The 24,727-nt window shown below is 46.0% G+C and overlaps 2 protein-coding genes and 1 long non-coding RNA gene across 16 annotated transcripts; 1 reads left to right on the forward strand and 2 right to left on the reverse strand.

The window, feature by feature from the left end:
• Nucleotides 1-33: 33 nt before the first annotated feature.
• LOC110515395 (zinc finger protein 850) lies at nt 34-17,872 on the reverse strand. Its single transcript, XM_036948738.1, has 11 exons — nt 17,423-17,872; nt 16,997-17,120; nt 15,227-16,741; nt 13,554-13,618; nt 13,103-13,400; nt 7,669-8,121; nt 4,118-5,250; nt 3,439-3,652; nt 2,907-3,185; nt 2,283-2,519; nt 34-1,155 (listed from the first exon to the last, which is right to left on the reverse strand). Exons 1-11 carry the CDS (start codon nt 17,429-17,431, stop codon nt 179-181), a joined length of 5,304 nt encoding a protein of 1,767 aa, XP_036804633.1. The 5' UTR covers nt 17,432-17,872; the 3' UTR covers nt 34-178.
• LOC118940248 lies at nt 5,261-7,527 on the reverse strand. Of its 9 annotated transcripts, none has more exons than XR_005036776.1 (4): nt 6,934-7,527; nt 6,647-6,872; nt 6,407-6,585; nt 5,261-6,373 (listed from the first exon to the last, which is right to left on the reverse strand). It is a non-coding gene; the product is annotated as an uncharacterized LOC118940248 (long non-coding RNA). The 9 variants fall into 9 exon arrangements; XR_005036778.1 differs by having other exon boundaries at nt 6,407-6,613; XR_005036775.1 differs by having other exon boundaries at nt 5,261-6,199; nt 6,289-6,373; nt 6,407-6,872.
• On the forward strand, nt 17,797-23,683 carry LOC110485353 (zinc finger protein 420). 6 transcript variants are annotated; one of them, XM_021556421.2, is made up of 3 exons: nt 17,797-17,894; nt 18,490-20,192; nt 21,196-23,683. In XM_021556421.2, exons 2-3 carry the CDS (start codon nt 18,903-18,905, stop codon nt 23,092-23,094), a joined length of 3,189 nt encoding a protein of 1,062 aa, XP_021412096.2. In that variant the 5' UTR covers nt 17,797-17,894; nt 18,490-18,902; the 3' UTR covers nt 23,095-23,683. The 6 variants fall into 6 exon arrangements, with proteins under 6 accessions (XP_021412096.2, XP_021412094.2, XP_036804636.1 ...); XM_021556419.2 differs by having other exon boundaries at nt 17,811-17,894; nt 18,466-20,192; XM_036948741.1 differs by having other exon boundaries at nt 17,824-17,894; nt 18,538-20,192.
• Nucleotides 23,684-24,727: the final 1,044 nt, after the last annotated feature.

Genomic DNA, 24,727 nt, shown 5'->3' on the forward strand with positions numbered 1-24,727 from the left:
AGATTTTATTTATGTATTATATTAAGTTAAAATAAGTGTTCATTCAGCATTGTTGTAATTGTCATTATTACAAATATTACCATACTCATATATATATAAAAATCGGCCGATTAATCGGTATCGGCTTGTTTTGGTCCTCCAATAATTCTATCGGTGTTGAAAATGGAAGATTTCCCATTTAAAGGTGCCAGTACTGCCAGTGAGGTCTCTCCAGATCACTCTCAACTCTAGGTAGGCCTAGAGGCATGGGTCTCTCCAGATCACTCTCAACTCTAGATAGGCCTAGAGGAATGGGTCTCTCCAGATCACTCTCAACTCTAGGTAGGCCTAGAGGCGTGGGTCTCTCCACTCTGGGTAGAGGCGTGGGTCTCTCTACTCTAGGAGCTGCCGTGGGCCTTCCCGTCCTGGGTGATTGGTTCGGTATGTCCGCGCTGGACGACTGCTTAGGCCTGCCTAGCTGGCGGGTCGGTCCGATGGGCTTGGGAGCGTGGGTCCTCTGGTGCTGCCGGAGCCCCTGTAGATAGTAGAAACTCTTCCCACACTCCTCACACTGATGGGGCTTCTCTCCCGTGTGGACTCTGAGGTGAACCTTGAGGTCAAACTCTCTGAAGTAACTCTTCCCGCAGACGGAGCAGAGGTGGCTCTTCTGTCCGGTGTGCATACGGAAGTGACATGTAAGTTGGGACTGTTGCTTGAATCGCTTTCCGCACTCGGGGCAAAGGTGGGGTCTCTCTCCCCGGTGAGCGCTCTCGTGCTTCTTCAGCCCTTCTTCTGTGATGAAGCCCTTCCCGCACTCGGTGCATTGGTAAGGCCTCTCCCCGGTGTGCATTCGCATGTGGATCTTCACGTAGTAATTACTGCGGAACCTCTTGCCACAGTCAGGGCAGGGGAAAGGCTTCTTGTTGTTGTGAGCCAATCGGTGTTCTTCCAACGGTGCCTTCTCAGAGAACTGCTCCCCACACAGCGAGCAGAAGAAAGAGGCCTTCTCTCCGCTGTCCTGAGACGTCATGTGTTTCTGCACTGACGGTAGATCTGGACAGTTGAAGTTCTCCTGAGCTGCTGATGCGGCGACGGTGTGATTCTCCTGGTGGTGTTCAGGACCTCTTGATGTAGAGGGACCTAACCCACCAGCGGACAACAAACTGGGGTTACCGTCTGCAGGGACGATAAAAGGTTGACATTTAGGTTGTGGCACCAAAACGGACCCCTATTCCCTATATCAGGGCTCTCCAACCCTGTTCCCGGAGAGATACCCTCCTGTAGGTTTTAAATCCAACCCTGTTCCCGGAGAGATACCCTCCTGTAGGTTTTAAATCCAACCCTGTTCCTGGAGAGATACCCTCCTGTAGGTTTTAAATCCAACCCTGTTCCCGGAGAGATACCCTCCTGTAGGTTTTAAATCCAACCCTGTTCCTGGAGAGATACCTTCCTGTAGGTTTTTGCTCCAGGGTTGGAGTTAAAACCTACAGGAGGGTTTCCAGAGTTGGAGTTGTACCTTCAGTACAGTGCCTTCAGGAAGTATTCACACCACCTCGACTTTTCCCACATGTTGTTGTGTTACTGCCTGAATTTAAAATGGAGACATGTGAGATGTTGTGTGACTGGCCTACACACAATACCCCATGATGTCAGAGTAATGACGCCACGTTTTTAGAAGTTCTTATAAATTAATTAAAAATGAAAATCTGAAATGTCTTGAGTCAGTTAAGTGTTCAACCCCTTTGTTAGGGCAAGACTAAATAAGTTCAGGAGTAAACATGTGCTTTAACAAGTCTCATAATAAGTTGCATGGACTCACTCTGTGTGCAATAATAGTGTTTAACATGATTTTTGAATGACTACCTCATCTCTGTACCCCACACATACAATTATCTGTAAGGTCCCTCAGTCGAGCTGTGAATTTCAACCACAGATTCAACCACAAAGACCAGGGAGGCTTTCCAATGCCTCGCAAAGAAGGGCACCTACTGGTTGATGGGTAAACATCAGAAAGCAGACACTGAATATCCCTTTGAGCAGGGTAAAGTTAGTAATTACACTTTGAATTTTTCTCCCACTTTGACCAGAGTATTTTGTGTTTATAACCATTACAAAAAAGAACAATTAAACCCATTCCAATCCCACCTTGTAACACAACAAAATGTGGAAAAAGGTCAAGGGTCAAGTGAATCCTTTCTGGAGACACTGTATTAGGTTACAAACCTGTTTGGCTATAATGTTAATTATACGTGGACCACAACATCAGGATACGTTGCTGAACGTCTTTCCAAAGTCTCTCTCACCTCTGTGTGTTTTCATGTGTGTTTTCAGGTTCCCTGGCTGAGTGAAACCCTTCCCGCACAGGGAGCAACAGTACGGTTTCTCCCCGGTGTGGATTCTCACGTGCAACTTCAGCTTGGACGCGTCGGATAGTTCTTTGCCACAGGTCGGACATCGGTGGGTCCTCTTCCCTCTCCCCCGCCGCTGTCCTGTAGTTGGACCTCCTGCTGCCTCACCAGAGAACACACCCAGACTCTCCTCTGGAACAAACACACAGTTAGTCTATCTCAAACGGTATCCTATTCCCTATTTTTTTTTTTTACCTTTATTTAACTAGGCAAGTCAGTTAAGAACAAATTCTTATTTTCAATGACGGTGGGTTAACTGGCCTAGGAACAGTGGGTTAACTGCCTGTTCAGGGGCAGAACGACAGATTTGTACCTTGTCAGCTCGGGGATTTGAACTTGCAACCTTTCGGTTGCAAGAGCCTATGGGCCCCTAGTGTGCACTACGTAGGGAATAGGGTGCCATTTGAGGCACAACCTACTCACAGTGAATTCACTAGTAACCCGTCAGAAAGGCTATACAAAATAGTGCTTACAGTCATGACGTAAGCCGTCGTGCGTCTCCATCACAGGTTCTCTTACCGGCGTGCTCCTCCTGATGTCTCCGCAGCAGCTGTTGGTTGTCGAACGGCGTTCCACACACGTAGCAGTTGTAATCTAGATGTGTCTGCAGGTGTAGTAACAGCTCATATTCCCGGGGGAAACCCTCTCCACATTTAAAACAGCGACGGTTGTTAAACCTCTTGGCTTTCGGTTGCTTCCGTTTGCCTTCTTTGACGCTGGTTTTCCGTTTGACCGGTTGTTTCTTCCGGTGTTTTCTCTGTGGTCCCGATGCAGAGGGACCACCGCCATCGGTCTTGGCTGTGTGACCAAAGAGAATGGGTTTAAAGGATTGGTCAAATACATTGTCCGTCGCCCAAATGGCACGCTATATTCCCTATTTAGGGCACTGCCTTTTGAACAGAGCCCTATATAGGGGACAGGATGCAATTTATAACGCAGCCAAATTAACAGGCTATAGTTGATGTTCTGTTGACTGGGTGCCATTTTAAACACAGCCAAATTAACAGGCTATAGTTGAATGATGTTCTGTTGACATTCTACCTCCACTTACCAAGACGAAGAGCAGGTTTCCAACTGGCGTCGTCTTCTTCAGAATTTCCCGAACCATCAACGTTCACCTCTTCTTCTTGCTCCTCCTCTTCCTCCTCTTCTTCTTCTTCAGCTCTGGCCTTCAACCGAGGTGTTTGACTGGACGCCTTGCTGCCATGGCTTGGATCAGGACCCTGGGCCTCTATAGCTTTGGGGCTGGATTGGTCACCAGGATCCTACAATGAAAACACAAGTCATTCTTGGCTAACAGTCAGTAGTAATATAATGTTTGTTGTAGGGTTTCCCAGGGCAACGTTCAACCTCGTCTGCCTTTCTCTTCCTTGTCAAACAGGAAGTGGAGATTTTGAGTGGCGGTTGGCTATATCAAATCAAATGTATTTATATAGCCCTTCGTACATCAGCTGATGTCTCAAAGTGCTGTACAGAAACCCAGCCTAAAAACCCCCAAACAGCAAGCAATGCAGGTGTAGAAGCACGGTGGCTAGGAAAAACTCCCTAGAAAGGACTCCCTAAAACTCCCTAGAAATCTATGCCTAACTTTAACCTAACCCCTATCCATTCTAACCATAAACCCAAACCAATTCCATAAACTTCTAGATTTTAAAGTGAACCCCCCCCCCCCCCCTTAAAACAAAACCTAAAAGTGACAGCATCAGCTCACAGCAAACCAAAGCACATACCTTTCTGATGAGGGATGTAGGAAGACCACTTCCTCCACTGCCGTGGCGAAGGCCTGTGGGGATGGGTGGGGTTGGTTCCACTATAGGCTTCCCAGGGTGCATCTGCTGCATGTGTGACCGGATGCCTGCTCTGTACCTGTAGCTCTTGCCACACTCGTGGCACTGGTAGGGCTTCTCTCCAGAGTGGACTCTGAGATGCACCCGGAGGTCAAACTCTCTGGCGAAACTCTTCCCACACAGGAAGCAGAGATGGCTCCTCTCTCCGGTGTGGATCTTGAAGTGACAGGTCAGCTGGGATTGTTGTTTGAAACACTTGCCACACGCAGGGCATCGGTACGGTCTCTCTCCTCGGTGAGCGCTCTCGTGCTTCTTGAGCCCCTCCGCTGACAGGAAAGTCTTATCACACTGGGCGCAGCGGTAAGAGATCTTCCCACTGTGGATCTTCCGGTGGATCTTGATGTAACTCTTGCTGGAGAATCTCTTCCCACAGTCTGGACAGGGGTAAGGCTTCTCTGGTTTCTCATGGGAGTGGGCGATCATCAGGTGATCATCCAGGAGGCCTTTCTGAGAGAACTCTGCCCCACAGAGAGGGCACTGCGGATTAGACTGGTTCTCTACAGTCTGAGTTCTCATGTGTATCTGTAGAGTTGATGGAGTTTGGCATTCCTCTCCTATTGGCTTAGCTGTGTGGTTGTCATGGTATTGGTCAGGGACTCCTATTGGTTTAGCTGTGCGGTTGTCATGGTATTGGTCCAGGACTCCTATTGGCTTAGCGGTGTGGTTGTCATGGTATTGGTCCAGAACTCCTATTGGCTTAGCTGTGTGGTTGTCATGGTATTGGTCCAGAACGCCTATTGGTTTAGCTGTGTGGTTGTCATGGTATTGGTCCGGGACACCTATTGGCTTAGCTGTGTGGTTGTCATGGTATTGGTCCAGAACTCCTATTGGCTTAGCTGTGTGGTTGTCATGGTATTGGTCCAGAACTCCTATTGGCTTAGCTGTGTGGTTGTCATGGTATTGGTCCAGAACTCCTATTGGCTTAGCTGTGTGGTTGTCATGGTATTGGTCTGGGACACCTATTGTAGGAAGCCTCTCCACAATGTCAGGCCAGAAACTGGGATTCCTGACTTCTCCTGCATGGGGGAAGATAGTGTTAGTTCATGTTAAGTCTAAACGGATAATGACTGGGGTCAGGTCGATACCAGTATCACCCTACTCAGACAATGACTGGGGTCAGGGCGATACCAGTATCACCCTACTCAGACAATGACTGGGGTCAGGGCGATACCAGTATCACCCTACTCAGACAATGACTGGGGTCAGGTCGATACCAGTATCACCCTACTCAGATAATGACTGGGGTCAGGGCGATACCAGTATCACCCTACTCAGATAATGACTGGGGTCGGGGCGATACCAGTATCACCCTACTCAGATAATGACTGGGGTCAGGACAATACCAGTATCACCCTACTCAGATAATGACTGGGGTCAGGACAATACCAGTATCACCCTACTCAGATAATGACTGGGGTCAGGACGATACCAGTATCACCCTACTCAGATAATGACTGGGGTCAGGACAATACCAGTATCACCCTACTCAGATAATGACTGGGGTCAGGACAATACCAGTATCACCCTACTCAGATAATGACTGGGGTCAGGACAATACCAGTATCACCCTACTCAGATAATGACTGGGGTCAGGACAATACCAGTATCACCCTACTCAGATAATGGCTGGGGTCAGGACAATACCAGTATCACCCTACTCAGATAATGACTGGGGTCAGGACAATATTAATTAACACCTCTTTAGTCACACCTTCTGCCTGACACCTCTTCTCTTTAGTCACACCTTCTGCCTGACACCTCTTTAGTCACACCTTCTGCCTGACACCTCTTCTCTTTAGTCACACCTTCTGCCTGACACCTCTTCTCTTTAGTCACACCTTCTGCCTGACACCTCTTCTCTTTAGTCACACCTTCTGCCCACACTGACGCCTCTTTAGTCACACCTTCTGCCTGACACCTCTTTAGTCACACCTTCTGCCTGACACCTCTTCTCTTTAGTCACACCTTCTGCCTGACACCTCTTTAGCCACACCTTCTGCCTGACACCTCTTTAGTCACACCTTCTGTCTACACTGACATCTCTTTAGTCACACCTTCTGCCTGACACCTCTTCTCTTTAGTCACACCTTCTGCCTGACACCTCTTCTCTTTAGTCACACCTTCTGCCTGACACCTCTTCTCTTTAGTCATACCTTCTGCCTTGCCTGACACCTCTTTAGTCACACCTTCTGCCTGACACCTCTTCTCTTTAGTCACACCTTCTGCCTGACACCTCTTCTCTTTAGTCACACCTTCTGCCTGACACCTCTTCTCTTTAGTCACACCTTCTGCCTGACACCTCTTCTCTTTAGTCACACCTTCTGCCTGACACCTCTTCTCTTTAGTCACACCTTCTGCCTGACACCTCTTTAGTCACACCTTCTGCCTGACACCTCTTCTCTTTAGCCACACCTTCTGCCTGACACCTCTTCTCTTTAGTCACACCTTCTGCCTGACACCTCTTCTCTTTAGTCACACCTTCTGCCTGACACCTCTTTAGTCACACCTTCTGCCTGACACCTCTTCTCTTTAGTCACACCTTCTGCCTGACACCTCTTCTCTTTAGTCACACCTTCTGCCTGACACCTCTTCTCTTTAGTCACACCTTCTGCCTGACACCTCTTCTCTTTAGTCACACCTTCTTCCCACACTGACACCTCTTTAGTCACACCTTCTGCCTGACTTCTCTTTAGTCACACCTTCTGCCTGACACCTCTTTAGTCACACCTTCTGCCTGACACCTCTTTAGTCACACCTTCTGCCTGACACCTCTTTAGTCACACCTTCTGTCTGACACCTCTTTAGTCACACCTAACTAAACTGAACTAAAACCATTTATTGATGTGTAATATCTGACATTATCAACAGTGACATTATCAGGATAAAATATCTAAAGTTTTGTTTTTTACAAAAGCTTAAAGGGATACTTTGGGATTTTGGCAACGAGGTCTTTCATCTACTTCACCAGTCAGATGAACTTGTGGATCCCATTTTTCTGTCTCTGTGTCCAGTGTGAAAGAAGTTAAAGGTTGTTTTGTGAGCCAATGCCAACTAGCGTTAGCGCTACGCTAGTTAGCAATTATTATTATTTTTAGATGTTTTATTGAACCTTTATTCCACTAGGCAAGTCAATTGTGCTGCCGCCAGTCAGCAACTTCCTTCAAACTGCAAGCAGAAACATAAACATGGTATCCAAGAGTTTGGGGACGTAGATAAAGGGCCTCAATACCAAATCCCAAAGTATCCCTTCAAAGAGGACAAAGGTATTTCCAGAGTTGGGTCAACTGGTCAGATGTACGACTTCTCACCTTTTAAAGAGGACAAAGATATTTCCAGAGTTGGGTCAACTGGTCAGATGTACGACTTCTCACCTTTTAAAGAGGACAAAGATATTTCCAGAGTTGGGTCAACTGGTCAGATGTACGACTTCTCACCTTTGTGCACACTCTGGTGTATTTTCAGATTTCCTTTCTGAGCGAATCTCTTCCCGCACACAGAGCACTGGAAAGGCTTCTCTCCCGTGTGTATCCGCTCGTGCATCATCAGTTTATGTGCATCGGATGCTTCGTATCCACACGTTAAACAGCGGTGAACCTTCTTGGTTTTGAACATGGTCGTGCCATCTATATGAATGGTCTGGTGTAAGAGCATGTCGTAGACGCGGGAGAATCCCTCTCCACATTTAAAGCAACGGTGGGTCATCTTGGCTTTCTTCTGCTTCGGATTCTTTTCCTTCTTCGGTGTCTCTTTTTTCTTCGGTTGCTTTTGTCCTGGACTCTTCTTCCGTTTGGTCGCCCGTGTCTTCTCTTTCTCCCGGTGTTGTCGTTCCACCGCTCCTGGTGTTGAGGTGGTTCCCTCACTACCGTGGCAGGAGTTAGGACTCATTCCTGTGGAGAGAAGAGAGTTCAGTGGGTCAGTATGGGTGGCGTTCCCTCACTACCGTGGCAGGAGGTAGGACTCATTCCTGTGGAGAGAAGAGAGTTCAGTGGGTCAGTATGGGTGGAGTTCCCTCACTACCGTGGCAGGAGGTAGGACTCATCAGTATGGGTGGAGTTCCCTCACTACCGTGGCAGGAATTAGGACTCATTCCTGTGGAGAGAAGAGAGTTCAGTGGGTCAGTATGGGTATAGTTCCCTCACTACCGTGGCAGGAATTAGGACTCATTCCTGTGGAGAGAAGAGAGTTCAGTGGGTCAGTATGGGTAGAGTTCCCTCACTACCGTGGCAGGAGGTAGGACTCATCAGTACGGGTAGAGTTCCCTAACTACCGTGGCAGGAGGTAGGACTCATCAGTATGGGTAGAGTTCCCTCACTATCGTGGCAGGAGGTAGGACTCATCAGTATGGGTAGAGTTCCCTCACTACCGTGGCAGGAGGTAGGACTCATCAGTATGAGTAGAGTTCCCTCACTACTGTGGCAGGAGGTAGGACTCATGAGTATGAGTAGAGTTCCCTCACTACCGTGGCAGGAGGTAGGACTCATCAGTATGGGTAGGGTTCCCTCACTACCGTGGCAGGAGGTAAGACTCACCAGTATGGGTAGAGTTCCCTTACTACCGTGGCAGGAGGTAGGACTCATCAGTGTGGGTAGAGTTCCCTCACTACCGTGGCAGGAGGTAGGACTCATCAGTATGAGTAGAGTTCCCTCACTACCGTGGCAGGAGGTAGGACTCATCAGTATGAGTAGAGTTCCCTCACTACCGTGGCAGGAGATGGGACTCATGAGTATGAGTAGAGTTCCCTCACTACCGTGGCAGGAGGTAGGACTCATCAGTATGGGTAGGGTTCCCTCACTACCGTGGCAGGAGGTAAGACTCACCAGTATGGGTAGAGTTCCCTCACTATCGTGGCAGGAGGTAGGACTCATCAGTATGGGTAGAGTTCCCTCACTACCGTGGCAGGAGGTAGGACTCATCAGTATGAGTAGAGTTCCCTCACTACCGTGGCAGGAGGTAGGACTCATGAGTATGAGTAGAGTTCCCTCACTACCGTGGCAGGAGGTAGGACTCATCAGTATGGGTAGGGTTCCCTCACTACCGTGGCAGGAGGTAAGACTCACCAGTATGGGTAGAGTTCCCTTACTACCGTGGCAGGAGGTAGGACTCATCAGTGTGGGTAGAGTTCCCTCACTACCGTGGCAGGAGGTAGGACTCATCAGTATGAGTAGAGTTCCCTCACTACCGTGGCAGGAGGTAGGACTCATCAGTATGAGTAGAGTTCCCTCACTACCGTGGCAGGAGATGGGACTCATGAGTATGAGTAGAGTTCCCTCACTACCGTGGCAGGAGTTGGACTCATCAGTATGGGTAGGGTTCCCTCACTACCGTGGCAGGAGGTAAGACTCACCAGTATGGGTAGAGTTCCCTTACTACCGTGGCAGGAGGTAGGACTCATCAGTGTGGGTAGAGTTCCCTCACTACCGTGGCAGGAGGTAGGACTCATCAGTATGGGTAGAGTTCCCTCACTACCGTGGCAGGAGGTAGGACTAATCAGTATGAGTAGAGTTCCCTCACTACCGTGGCAGGAGGTAGGACTCATCAGTATGGGTAGAGTTCCCTCACTACCGTGGCAGGAGGTAGGACTCATCAGTATGGGTAGAGTTCCCTCACTACCATGGCAGGAGGTAGGACTAATCAGTATGAGTAGAGTTCCCTCACTACTGTGGCAGGAGGTAGTACTCATCAGTATGGGTAGAGTTCCCTCACTACCGTGGCAGGAGGTAGGACTCATCAGTATGGGTAGAGTTCCCTCACTACTGTGGCAGGAGGTAGGACTCATCAGTATTGGTAGAGTTCCCTCACTACCGTGGCAGGAGGCAGGACTCATCAGTATGGGTAGAGTTCCCTCACTACCGTGGCAGGAGGTAGGACTAATCAGTATGAGTAGAGTTCCCTAACTACCGTGGCAGGAGGTAGGACTCATCAGTATGGGTAGAGTTCCCTCACCACCATGGCAGGAGGTAGGACTAATCAGTATGAGTAGAGTTCCCTCACTACCGTGGCAGGAGGCAGGACTCATCAGTATGGGTAGAGTTCCCTCACTACCGTGGCAGGAGGTAGGACTAATCAGTATGAGTAGAGTTCCCTCACTACCGTGGCAGGAGGTAGGACTCATCAGTATGGGTAGAGTTCCCTCACTACCGTGGCAGGAGGTAGGACTCATCAGTATGGGTAGAGTTCCCTCACTACCATGGCAGGAGGTAGGACTAATCAGTATGAGTAGAGTTCCCTCACTACTGTGGCAGGAGGTAGTACTCATCAGTATGGGTAGAGTTCCCTCACTACCGTGGCAGGAGGTAGGACTCATCAGTATGGGTAGAGTTCCCTCACTACTGTGGCAGGAGGTAGGACTCATCAGTATTGGTAGAGTTCCCTCACTACCGTGGCAGGAGGCAGGACTCATCAGTATGGGTAGAGTTCCCTCACTACCGTGGCAGGAGGTAGGACTCATCAGTATGAGTAGAGTTCCCTCACTACCGTGGCAGGAGGTAGGACTCATCAGTATGAGTAGAGTTCCCTCACTACCGTGGCAGGAGGCAGGACTCATCAGTATGGGTAGAGTTCCCTCACTACTGTGGCAGGAGGTAGGACTCATCAGTATGAGTAGAGTTCCCTAACTACCGTGGCAGGAGGTAGGACTCATCAGTATGAGTAGAGTTCCCTCACTACCGTGGCAGGAGGCAGGACTCATCAGTATGGGTAGAGTTCCCTCACTACCGTGGCATGAGGTAGGACTCATCAGTATGAGTAGAGTTCCCTCACTACCGTGGCATGAGGTAGGACTCATCAGTATGAGTAGAGTTCCCTCACTACCGTGGCATGATGTAGGACTCATCAGTATGAGTAGAGTTCCCTCACTACCGTGGCATGAGGTAGGACTCATCAGTATGAGTAGAGTTCCCTCACTACCGTGGCAGGAGGTAGGACTCATCAGTATGGGTAGAGTTCCCTCACTACCGTGGCAGGAGGTAGGACTCATCAGTATGGGTAGAGTTCCCTCACTACCATGGCAGGAGGTAGGACTAATCAGTATGAGTAGAGTTCCCTCACTACTGTGGCAGGAGGTAGTACTCATCAGTATGGGTATAGTTCCCTCACTACCGTGGCAGGAGGTAGGACTCATCAGTATGGGTAGAGTTCCCTCACTACTGTGGCAGGAGGTAGGACTCATCAGTATTGGTAGAGTTCCCTCACTACCGTGGCAGGAGGCAGGACTCATCAGTATGGGTAGAGTTCCCTCACTACCGTGGCAGGAGGTAGGACTCATCAGTATGAGTAGAGTTCCCTCACTACCGTGGCAGGAGGTAGGACTCATCAGTATGAGTAGAGTTCCCTCACTACCGTGGCAGGAGGCAGGACTCATCAGTATGGGTAGAGTTCCCTCACTACTGTGGCAGGAGGTAGGACTCATCAGTATGAGTAGAGTTCCCTAACTACCGTGGCAGGAGGTAGGACTCATCAGTATGAGTAGAGTTCCCTCACTACCGTGGCAGGAGGCAGGACTCATCAGTATGGGTAGAGTTCCCTCACTACCGTGGCATGAGGTAGGACTCATCAGTATGAGTAGAGTTCCCTCACTACCGTGGCATGAGGTAGGACTCATCAGTATGAGTAGAGTTCCCTCACTACCGTGGCATGATGTAGGACTCATCAGTATGAGTAGAGTTCCCTCACTACCGTGGCATGAGGTAGGACTCATCAGTATGAGTAGAGTTCCCTCACTACCGTGGCAGGAGGTAGGACTCATCAGTATGGGTAGAGTTCCCTCACTACCGTGGCATGAGGTAGGACTCATCAGTATGAGTAGAGTTCCCTCACTACCGTGGCATGTAGCGTACATGCTATTGTGTGAAAACAGTGGCCACGCATTCCCTATAAAGGGAATAGGGTGCCATTTGGGATGAACACGTTCTTTAACTCACTTTTCTGTCACCACTTGTAAACAGGATATGTTTACATATCTTACATTACTCATCTCATATGTATATACTGTATTCTATACTACTGTATCTTAGTCTATGCATTACTCATCTCATATGTATATACTGTATTCTATACTACTGTATTTTAGTCTATGCATTACTCATCTCATATGTATATACTGTCTTCTATACTACTGTATCTTAGTCTATGCATTACTCATCTCATATGTATATACTGTATTCTATTCTACTGTATATTAGTCTACGCCACTCTGACATTGCTCGTCCACAAATATATATATATTCTTAATTCTATTCCTTTAGATTGTGTGTATTGTTAGATATGACTTGTTATATACTACTGCACTGTTGGGAGCTAGAAACACAAGCATTTCACTACACCTGCAATAACATCTGATTACCGTGTGTATGTGACCAATAACATCTGCTAACCATGTGTATGTGACCAATAACATCTGTTAACCATGTGACCATTAACATCTGCTAACCATGTGTATGTGACCAATAACATCTGTTAACCATGTGTATGTGACCAATAACATCTGCTAACCATGTGTATGTGACCAATAACATCTGTTAACCATGTGACCATTAACATCTGCTAACCATGTGTATGTGACCAATAACATCTGTTAACCATGTGTATGTGACCAATAACACATGTTAACCATGTGTATGTGACCAATAACATATGTTAACCATGTGTATGTGACCAAAAACATCTGTTAACCATGTGTATGTGACCAATAACATCTACTAACCACGTGTATGTGACCAATAACATCTTCTAACCATGTGTATGTGACCAATAACATCTGTTAACCATGTGTATGTGACCAATAACATCTACTAACCACGTGTATGTGACCAATAACATCTTCTAACCACGTGTATGTGACCAATAACATGTGATTTGACTTTGATTTACCAAGATGAGGAGTATCCCAGGAAGCTTGTTCTACTACAGAATTCAACAGATCACCAACTTCCTCTTCCTCCCCTTCCTCCTCCTCTTCTTCATCTTCACCCTCTTCTTCCTCTTCCACCTCCCACTCTTCTTCTTCCTCCTCTTCTTCTTCTTCCTCGTCCTCCTCCTCTTCTTCTTCCCCATCCTCCTCCTCCTCTTGTTCAATATGAATGTTCATCCCAGGTGTTTGAGTGATGTCCTCCTCATGTCTTTGGTCAGGGCCCAGAGACTCAGTCGACCCCGATTGAGCCCCAGGATCCTAGAAGAAAGACGGGACTGTTTCTAGTAAAGTTACCATGGAAACCATGTTGGAACAAAAAACGGGTTCAATAGAACAGTGGAATATATGATAATAATGTTTATAATGGTAACAATATCTCCTATTAAAATGTTTGTTATTATTGTCTCCCACCTTGTTGATGTTTGATGTAAGGGGACTTTCTCCTTCACTACCAGAGCCACGGACAGGACTCTCTCCTGTAGAGAGAGGTTGGTATTATGGGTTATAATGAGACTACCAGGACTCCTGTAGAGATAGGTTGGTATTATGGGTTATAATGAGACTACCAGGACTCCTGTAAAGATAGGTTGGTATTATGGGTTATAATGAGACTACCAGGACTCCTGTAGAGATAGGTTGGTATTATGGGTTATAATGAGACTACCAGGACTCCTGTAGAGATAGGTTGGTATTATGGGTTATAATGAGACTACCAGGACTCTCTCCTGTAGAGAGAGGTTGGTATTATGGGTTATAATGAGACTACCAGGACTCCTGTAGAGATAGGTTGGTATTATGGGTTATAATGAGACTACCAGGACTCCTGTAGAGATAGGTTGGTATTATGGGTTATAATGAGACTACCAGGACTCCTGTAGAGATAGGTTGGTATTATGGGTTATAATGAGACTACCAGGACTCCTGTAGAGATAGGTTGGTATTATGGGTTATAATGAGACTACCAGGACTCTCTCCTGTAGAGAGAGGTTGGTATTATGGGTTATAATGAGACTACCAGGACTCCTGTAGAGATAGGTTGGTATTATGGGTTATAATGAGACTACCAGGACTCTCACCTGTAGAGATAGGTTGGTATTATGGGTTATAATGAGACTACCAGGACTCTCTCCTGTAGAGATAGGTTGGTATTATGGGTTATAATGAGACTACTAGGACTCTCACCTGTAGAGAGAGGTTGGTTTTATGGGTTATAATGAGACTACCAGGACTCTCTCCTGTAGAGATAGGTTGGTATTATGGGTTATAATGAGACTACCAGGACTCTCTCCTGTAGAGATAGGTTGGTATTATGGGTTATAATGAGACTACTAGGACTCTCACCTGTAGAGAGAGGTTGGTTTTATGGGTTATAATGAGACTACCAGGACTCCTGTAGAGATAGGTTGGTATTATGGGTTATAATGAGACTACCAGGACTCTCTCCTGTAGAGATCGGTTGGTATTATGGGTTATAATGAGACTACCAGAATGTTGAACAGAATCACAGTCAACTAAAGAACAGTCAGAGTTCTGCCTCCACTTACTATGTTGAACAGAACCCCAGTCAACTAAAGAACAGAGTTCTGCCTCCCCTTACTATGTTGAACAGAACCCCAGTCAACTAAAGAACAGAGTTCTGCCTCCACTTACTATGTTGAACAGAACCCCAGTCAACTAAATAAGAGTTCTACCTCCACTTACTATGTTGAACAGAACCCCAGTCAACTAAAGAACAGAGTTCTGCCTCCACTTACTATGTTGAACAGAACCACAGTCAACTAAAGAACAGTCAACGTTCTGCCTCCACTTACTATATTGAACAGAACCCCAGTCAACTAAAGAACAGTGTTCTGCCTCCACTTACTATGTTGAACAGAATCCCAGTCAACTAAAGAACAGTCAACGTTCTGCCTCCACTTACTATGTTGAACAGAACCCCAGTCAACTAAAGAACAGTGTTCTGCCTCCACTTACTATGTTGAACAGAATCCCAGTCAACTAAAGAACAGTCAACGTTCTGCCTCCACTTACTATGTTGAACAGAACCCCAGTCAGCTAAAGAACAGAGTTCTGCCTCCACTTACTATGTTGAACAGAATCCCAGTCAACTTCTTCTCCATCAGAATTAATCAGCCCTCCAACTTCCTCTGCATTATCCGTTGCCCCTTCTCCATCCTCCTCCTCCTCTTCCTTCTCCTCTTCCCCCACCTCTTCCTTCTCCTCTTCCTCCACCTCTTCGACTTTAGCCTTCAGCCCCAGTGTTTGACAGAGGTCCTGTAGGTTATCAGATACCATCTGCTGTCCCTGTGATGTGTTATCCTCCTCACAGTGGATGGGTTTCTCTGGTTCTGTTGTGTGTGACCTCTGGTGCAAGTTCAAACTTATTTTTGTAGAAAAATTCTTCCCACAGTCGGGGCAGGGGTATGGCTTCTCTCCCGTGTGGATTCTCACGTGGATCTGTAGAGACGATGCATTTTTAAAATGTTTCCCACATTCTGAGCAGCAGTGAGACGACGTCTTAGTTTTGTGATTCTCCTGGTGTTGTTCAGGTTCTGCTGCTGATGCAGAGAGACTCTCCTGGTGTTGTTCAGGTTCTGCTGCTGATGTAGAGAGACTCTCCTCTACTTTTTTGCCGTGCGATTGCTGGTGCATTTCTTTCAAACTTAGCGAGTCCGGTTTCTCTCCTGTGTGTTGCAGCTGGTGTCTTTTCAACGATGTACAGAAGGTGAACCTCTTGTCACACTCGGAGCAGGCGTACGGCTTCTCTCCAGTGTGCAGTTTCTGGTGTTGTTTAAGATATGCTTTCTGAGTGAAGCCCTTCCTACAGACGGAACAGGAGAAAGGCTTCTCTCCTGTGTGGGAGAGCTGGTGGGCAGTCAGGTTGGCTTTCTGGGTGAAGCACTTGCCACAGACAGAGCACGAGAAAGGTTTCTCACCAGTGTGCACTAGCATGTGTTGGTTCAAATTTCCCTTTTGGTTGAAGCTCTTCTCACACACGGAACATTTGTAAGACTTCTCCCCGGTGTGTTTCAGCTCATGTGATTTCAAGGTGTGTAGATAAGTATAACTCTTCCCACACACGGAGCAAGAGTGAGGTTTTTCTCCCGTGTGTGTCAGCAGGTGTCTGCGTAGTTTGTAAGCGCTAGAGAACTCTCTTCCACACTCCAGGCAGCAGTTCTTTGCCTGTTCAGGATCTCCCGATATAGAGGGACTGCCCTCCCCATTAGAACAGTGGAACCGCTGGTGTGTCTTCAGATGTTCCTCCCGAGTGAAACTCTTCCCACAGTCAGAACAGAAGCAGGGCCTCTCTCCTGTGTGAGTCAGAAGGTGTCGTTGTAGTTTAGACGGACATGGGAACTCCTTCCCACAGTCCAGGCAGCTGTAGCTCTTCCTGGGTTTGGGACTGGTCTTCTTCTCTCCTGTGTGTGTTGTGTTACGATGTTTTCTTAGATAATGCTGGGTAGGGAACTCCTCTCCACACTCTCTGCAGCTGTGTGTGTTCTTGGCTGTGTGATTGTCCTCCTGTTGTTCAGGTTCTCCTGAGGTAGAACTTGTCCCCTCATTGTCAGAGTGACGGCTGGAACTCTCTCCTGTCTCTCCTGTGGGGATATAGGAAGAGTCTGATCAGGATTGCTCGAGTGGAAACCAAAGGGGTGTATTCATTAGTGTACACTGAAGCAGACAGAAATAAGTGTTTCTTATAGTCCCTTTCCCTGTTTCGGACATCCCAGCTTGTGTAAGTGTTGCACTGTTTTGTTAACGCTGGACCTAAACAACAGTCAGATCGTTTAAACATTCAGTCTGCCTCATCCTCCACCTACTAAAGTTAACGGAAATTTCTCAACCCAACTTACCTCTCAATCTTAGAAAGTCACTGAAGTAGTCAAGGCTCCTAGGAACCATCTCTGGACCGCTGGTTCTCTGGTCACCATGGACACAGTCAGGAACCAGTAGGTTTGGCTGGGGTTCATCAAAATCCTGATTTTAAAAAGTACAGTCAGAGATAGGCCTAGAAGATAATGTCATGTCATTGGTTTTGGTCTTAATAACGAACTGACTTGATAAAATAGTCCTTACTACTTGACAAATGTATATCAACTTCTACAAATGACAAGCTAACCTTGAACAAGACATTGACAATGGAGTTTACTAAAGCAGAGCTATGTATTTCCATAACTAGCTAACCAGCTATATCTATACCTGCTGTATATATGGCTTTGGGCTCAAGCAAAACATGTTTTAGTTTCAGGGCAACTAGCTAGCTTAAGCTCACTTCTCACCTCATACATTGTGTGAGCCAAAGCGACAACAAAAAAATAGCCGAGAAAATGTGGTTCTCTGGCTGTAGCAAGCAATCAGTTCAAATGTTGCTTTGCTAAGTGAAATCACAGCTGTTTTGCAAAAATAGATAGCAGGCTAAGTTAGCATAGCATACTGAGCTAGCTAACGGTACTTAGCTAGCTAATAATGTTAGCTTAACTCGTCGTTTGTAACTTCATGTCTGTTTGGTTTAATAGTTCCATATCTACGTTATCACAGGATGGAAATAATCTACGCCAATTATAGTGAAGATATATTTGTAAATAACTATAGCTACAATGCTTTTGAGTAAGGTTTATCTAAGCAGGCTAGCTAATGTTGACAGAACCGCCTAGAACTACTTCCGGGGCAGCAGCTAACCCGGAAGTTGATGCCGTCACTGGACGCCATTCCACATAGTTTGGATATGGACATTCTTTGATTGCGTTAACGGTGAGGGGAGAATGGGGAAATGTTTAAATAAATCAGGTCATTAAAACATTAGGTATTGGCTTTGTCCAAACGGTGTAGTTAGCTAGTCGTTACGGTTACATAACTGTTAGCTAAGTAACGTTTCATCATCAGACAGATACATTTTTAGCTTGGTACTGTTGGCTAGCTAATAGCTCCTGCGAACTAATTTGAAGCTCTGCTCAAAACAGAGTCGACGAAGGAGTAAAACGACGATAGTTTTCTATTTGGTGAATAAAGGCAGAGTGACTGTACATATAATCAATGAGTTACTGTTGTACCTAATGTTCGTGTTACACTAGTTAACGTTAGTTAGCTTCAAAATACAAGCCCTCGTCGTGGGAACCTTGACATTTCATGTATATCTTACAAAAATATTTTGATTGTCATTAATATTTGTTTTATTATATTGTTCTATTAAGTAAAAATGAAAATAGTGACAGTAAATTAAAAGTCAACGTTTCACGGACTTGACAAATATAGAATGTCACTATACATAATGCACGCCTGTATAAAATGTTTTTGTTTTACACCATATGTCCTGTTTACACAGGTGACCTCACAAGGGCTTCCACAGGTGACCTCACAAGGGCTTCCACAGGTGACCTCACAAGGGCTTCCACAGGTGACCTCACAAGGGCTTCCACAGGTGACCTCACAAGGGCTTCCACAGGTGACCTCACAAGGGATTCCACAGGTGACCTCACAAGGGATTCCACAGGTGACCTCACAAGGGATTCCACAGGTGACCTCACAAGGGATTCCACTGTTCTGGTGACAGGAAGAAGATCGGACCCTGAAATAACTTGTCTTTGGCAGAGACTCATAATGCAGCACTTCCCGAAGCTCCCAGTGTGGCAGGAGATATAGGAGACCTGTGAATACACAGGAGAGAGACACATCTCACAGTAGTGACAGCTCCATTCAATAGCAAGTTGTTATTTTTATTTTTACACAAAAAAACAAACATTCTAATTCTGCTGAGACAAAATGAGTTCTGAGAAGGAAGCGTTGATGGATAAAATCGAAAAGAGTTTATGGAATTTAACTGAGGACAATTTACGCTACCTGTGTGAACGTTGTGGATTAGATGGCTCTGAAATTAAAGGGATGAATCATCGCTTATTAAGGCGTAAAGTCATGGAGGAAATGTGGGACAATACGGATTCAATGAAATCAGAGGAGCAGGGAATGTCTTGGTTAGTGCAACTGAAAGAGGACATCAGGAGGACACAGGAGGAGGGTAGCAGTGCGCTCATGAGTCCCGGCCAATCAGAGGATGTAGACCGCAATGAAGAACACAAGGGGGACAGGGATTGGTTGCCGAGCAACGGACTGACAGCGGAGCCCTTGCATCCCAGCCAATGTGATGATGATGATGCTGTCGACTGCGATGAAGAATGGAATGAAGAGGGAGGAGCTGGGTTGCTTAGCAACACACCAGACCAGAGTAAATTAAAGAGGCACATCAGATCGCACACTGTTAAACAACACACAGTGAATCCCTCAGTGAAACCTCACCACTGCTCGGATTGTGGGAAACAGTTCATTGTAAAATCAAGCCTTAAACATCACCGGCTAGTTTTTCACACAGATCACCCTCACCGCTGTGGTCAATGTAAGAAGAGCTTCATAAATGCAGGAAGGCTGGAATCGCACATAAAAACACGACACCCGCCAAGTGATCCTCTGAAGAACCCACATGTGTGCTCTAAATGCGGTAGGGCATTCCCTGTGGCTGCCAGTCTTAAGAGACACCTGAGAACTCATACTGGGGAGAAACCGTACGTCTGCCCCCAGTGTGGAAAGGACTACAGTGACTGTGGAAACTTGAGGAAACACATGAGAAGAACTCACCCAGTAGAAGAGATGATTGTGGAGAGTTTCACCACTCAGAGGAGCATCCCTACAGGGAATGTGGAGGAAATGCAGGACAAAACGGATTCAATTAAATCGGAGGAGCAGGGAACATCTTGGTCACTCCAACTGAAAGAGGACCTCAAAGGGATACAGGAGAATGGTAGCGTTGTACCCATGAGTCCCGGCCAATCCGATAACGATGGTGCTGATGACGACGATGATGACGATGATGCTGCAGACTGCAACGTTAAGGACAGGGATTGGTTGCCAAGCAACGGACTGAAGGCGGAGCCCATGAGTCCCAGCCAATCAGATGACGCTGTAGACTGGGACGAGGAGGACAGGGATTGGATGGCTAGCGATGGGCTGGAGGTGGAGTTGTCTCCAGAGAGACACACACCAGAGCAGAGAGTGAGAGAGGTAGGTACTTAAATTCCTGTTAAACATTAGCTTTTAGAAATCAGCATTCTTTTAAAACACAGACCATAAAGTGTTTTAAACCATTTCCCCTGCTTTTTATATTGAAAGTCAACCGTTTTTTAAAACATTTCCCCTGCTTTTTATATTAAAAGTCAACCGTTTTTTAAAACATTTCCCCTGCTTTTTATATTGAAAGTCAACCGTTTTTTAAACTAATTCCCCTGCTTTTTTATATTGAAAGTGAAGTGTTTATTTTACTTCAATAGAGTGATCAATAGACATGCAACTACAGTTTTATTTCACATGCATTTCATCAGATGCCAACTGAAGCTATTTGGCTAGCAGCCACACAAAACAGGGTATATTTTACCAAACGATGCACGGCCAACATATTTATAATGTTTATCATAGAAAGAATGGAGCCAGATACATGTCCTGATGAAGTTAATCTTTAAGCATTGTAACTGAACTGAAGCACACAGCAGTCAGAGTGGTGGAATGTAATTGGTCAAGACGAGAGAGCGAAGATATTTCATCCGATTGCGGAAGTGCAACTTGAAGCACAAAAAAATGTGTCCGTTTTTTTTAATTCATGATTTGGAGTGAAACCTACTGAAGTTTTACAAAGAAACGCAACATATTTTTTATCTTTCCTTTTATGCGTGAAGAACGGCGTTAATGCGACCTCTGCTTGAAGTGTGTTCGTCTTTCCTTGAGTCCTCTCATCGTTGATTCCTGGACCTCCTTCTATAAATGCATTGGAGAAGGTTCTAGGTTATTTCTCTTTATCCTCCAATGTATTTTAAGAAGGATGCCGATTACAGAAGGTTCTAGGTTATTTCTCTTTATCCTCCAATGTATATTTTAAGAAGGATGCCGAGTAATCGACAGATGAGAGGAATCAAGGAAAGACTTTTGATTTTCTCTGCAAAAATGACTCGACTGGCTGGAAAGTGTTTCCTGCCCTGATTCATTCCATCTCTATTTTTTTATGATTTTCTAGGACAAACCTCCCCACTTTGCCCTCCCAGAGTCCCCGGTAGCGGTCCCCGGTGCCTCTCCCGGTAGCGCCTTATTGTGCGGTCTGAAGAGGGTGTCCGTGCAGCTAGTCGACTGTAGGAAGACACCGGGGCAGAGTAGCCATATAATACACAAGACAACACAGACGGGAGAGAAACCCCACAGCTGGTCTTATGCTGAACAACACAAAACCCTCTCAGGAGACAGGCCTGGCTCCCATATCTGTGATCACTGTGGGAAGAATTTTACCACTGCTACCAATCTGAAAACACATTTACCGTGTCTGTCTGGAGAGAAACCACACGTCTGCTCTGAATGCGGAAAGAGTTTCACACAGGCCGGCTGTCTTAAGAGACACCTGAGAACTCATACGGGGGAGAAACCGTACGTCTGTCCTCGTTGTGGGAAGGCTTGTACTGATTCTGGAAACTTAAAGAGACACATCAGAAAAACTCACCCAGGAGAGGAGGTCATTGTGAAGAGACTTGCCTATCAGAAGAGCGTTCGCAATGCTAAAGAATACAAACAAGCCCACTCCGGAGATGGCTCTCATATCTGTGATCACTGTGGTAAGAATTTTACCACAGCAAGAAGTCTAAAACTACACATACAGTCCCTGCAGAGAAGGAGAGAGAACTTGACTGCAGAGAAAGCTCACGTGTGCTCTGAATGTGGAAAGGGCTTCCATCAGGCTGGAAGTCTTAAGAGACACCTGAGAACTCATACTGGGGAGAAACCGTACGTCTGCCATCATTGTGGGAAGGCTTGCAGTGATTCTGGAAACTTACAGAAACACATCAAAAGTCACATGGGTAAACAACACACAGTGAAACCTTACCTCTGCTCTGAATGTGGGAAGCAATTCATTGGAAAACAAAGCCTTGGACATCACCGGGAGGTTTTTCACACAGATCACCCTCACCGCTGTGGTCAATGTAAGAAGAGCTTCATAACTGCAGCAAGATTGGAATCGCACATAAAAACAAGGCACCCGCCAAGTGATCCTCTGAAGAACCCACATGTGTGCTCTGAATGTGGAAGGGGATTCCCTGTGGCCGCCAGTCTTAAAAGACACCTGAGAATCCATACTGGGGAGAAACCGTACTCCTGCCCTCAGTGTGGAAACAGTTACAATGATCGTGGAAATTTAAAGAAACACATAGGAACTCACACAGAAGAAAAACCTTACCACTGCTCGGTGTGTGGGATGAAGTTCCGTCATACAAAAACGTTACAACGGCATCACCAGGAGAACCACAAGGGGGAGACACTGGGTCCCATCCACAGGCACCAAGACCCTCTTCCATGCCCCCACTGCGGGGAGGAGTTCTCTACCAAGGCTCTTCTGAAGGATCATCTACGGACCCACTCTAGCCGGGTTCACTGCTCCCGATGCGACAAGACCTTCTCCACTAAAAGTAACTTACTGGTTCATCAGCGGATACACACTGGAGAGAGGCCTTACCTTTGCCCTCAGTGTGGAAAGAGTTTTTCTCTGGCAGGGAGTTTAAAACTTCATCTCCGGATTCATGCGGGTGAGAAACCTTACTGCTGTACTTACTGTGACAAGAGATTCACAAGTAAGAGTCACTGCAATCTTCATCTGCGAATCCACACTGGAGAGAAGCCGTACCAATGCCCTGACTGCGGGAGGTGTTTCGCTGACGGGAATGTCCTGAAAAACCACCGGCGGACCCACACAGGAGAGAAACCGTTCCAGTGCCGCTTGTGTGATAAAGCCTTTGCTCAGTTGAGCAGTCTGAAGAAACATCAGGAGACACACAGGCAAACTCAGCCTGTCTCTGTCCCAAGACTCCCTAATCCCTACCCACCACACAATCAGCATGTCCCTTATCCCTACCCATCACAGATTCAATGGTAACCTTGTTTACACCTTACCAAGTTGTCCGGTGTCCTGTTACCTGGTAACCTATCTGTTACCTGGTAACCTATCAGTTACCTGGTAACCTATCAGTTACCTGGTAACCTATCTGTTACCTGGTAACCTATCTGTTGCCTGGTAACAGCTATCTGTTGCCTGGTAACCTATCAGTGACCTGTCCCAGATAGGAAGGATGCATTTCTAACGTATTGGGACAGGAACCTAGACTCAGTCTGTCCCAAAAACCCAACCTGCCATGCACTCCGTGAATGGTAAGCTTGCTTATTAAACCTGTCCAATCCCTTGTAGATAACTAGATGGAAATGAATTGAAGGATCCATTTTATTTTATTATTGTTATGATTTTATTGAAGCAGGTTTTCAGTCATTGAGGATTGATATGCTGTTTATAGAGCTTGGAATATAATGGTATTTTATCTGTCTCAAAATAATTATTTTGCTCAAAGTTCATATTTTATCTCCAGAGTTTTGTATTCCCAGTTGATATTTGGATATGTTGTTCATTTTTAAAAAAGTGTTTAAAATTCATGGTCGAACCTCAACTGGTGGAAATAAAATGGTGACAACGATATGTTGTTGGGGTAATTATTTTAATTCTTTGAGTAATTTGTTTTATGAATAAATAAGGGTCCTAGGCAGGGGTCAAAGTTAGCCGGTGTGCTCTGGTAACGCGACCCGGAAAATAAATAGTGGGGGTACACCGTACCGGTAAAATGTGAACCAATCACAATCATTTATAAGAAATACCAAGAAAACTACACCATTATTTAACAATACCGCATGTCAGCTGCATGAAAATGATTTGACTTGAAAACTGGCAGTAAACCCTCAAAGTTGCATTGTAATTCCGCGAGAACACTCAAATGTTGCCAAATTAAAGAACAGCAGCGTGTAGTGTGAATATGGTGTACATACAGTACCAGTCCAAAATTTTAGAACACCTACTCATTCAAGGGTTTAGAACACCTACTCATTCAAGGGTTTAGAACACCTACTCATTCAATGGTTTAGAACACACTCATTCAAGGGTTTAGAACACCTACTCATTCAAGGGTTTAGAACACCTACTCATTCAAGGGTTTAGAACACCTACTCATTCAAGGGTTTAGAACACCTACTCATTCAAGGGTTTAGAACACCTACTCATTCAAGGGTTTAGAACACCTCCTCATTCAAGGGTTTAGAACACCTACTCATTCAAGGGTTTTAGAACACCTACTCATTCAAGGGTTTAGAACACCTACTCATTCAAGGGTTTAGAACACCTACTCATTCAAGGGTTTAGAACACCTACTCATTCAAGGGTTTAGAACACCTACTCATTCAAGGGTTTTAGAACACCTACTCATTCAAGGGTTTAGAACACCTACTCATTCAAGGGTTTAGAACACCTACTCATTCAAGGGTTTAGAACACCTACTCATTCAAGGGTTTAGAACACCTACTCATTCAAGGGTTTTAGAACACCTACTCATTCAAGGGTTTAGAACACCTACTCATTCAAGGGTTTAGAACACCTACTCATTCAAGGGTTTAGAACACCTACTCATTCAAGGGTTTAGAACACCTACTCATTCAAGGGGTTTTTCTTTATTTTTACTATTTTCTACATT

This window comes from Oncorhynchus mykiss, chromosome 17, assembly GCF_013265735.2.
Source record: "Oncorhynchus mykiss isolate Arlee chromosome 17, USDA_OmykA_1.1, whole genome shotgun sequence".
Classification (NCBI taxonomy): Eukaryota; Metazoa; Chordata; class Actinopteri; order Salmoniformes; family Salmonidae; genus Oncorhynchus; species Oncorhynchus mykiss.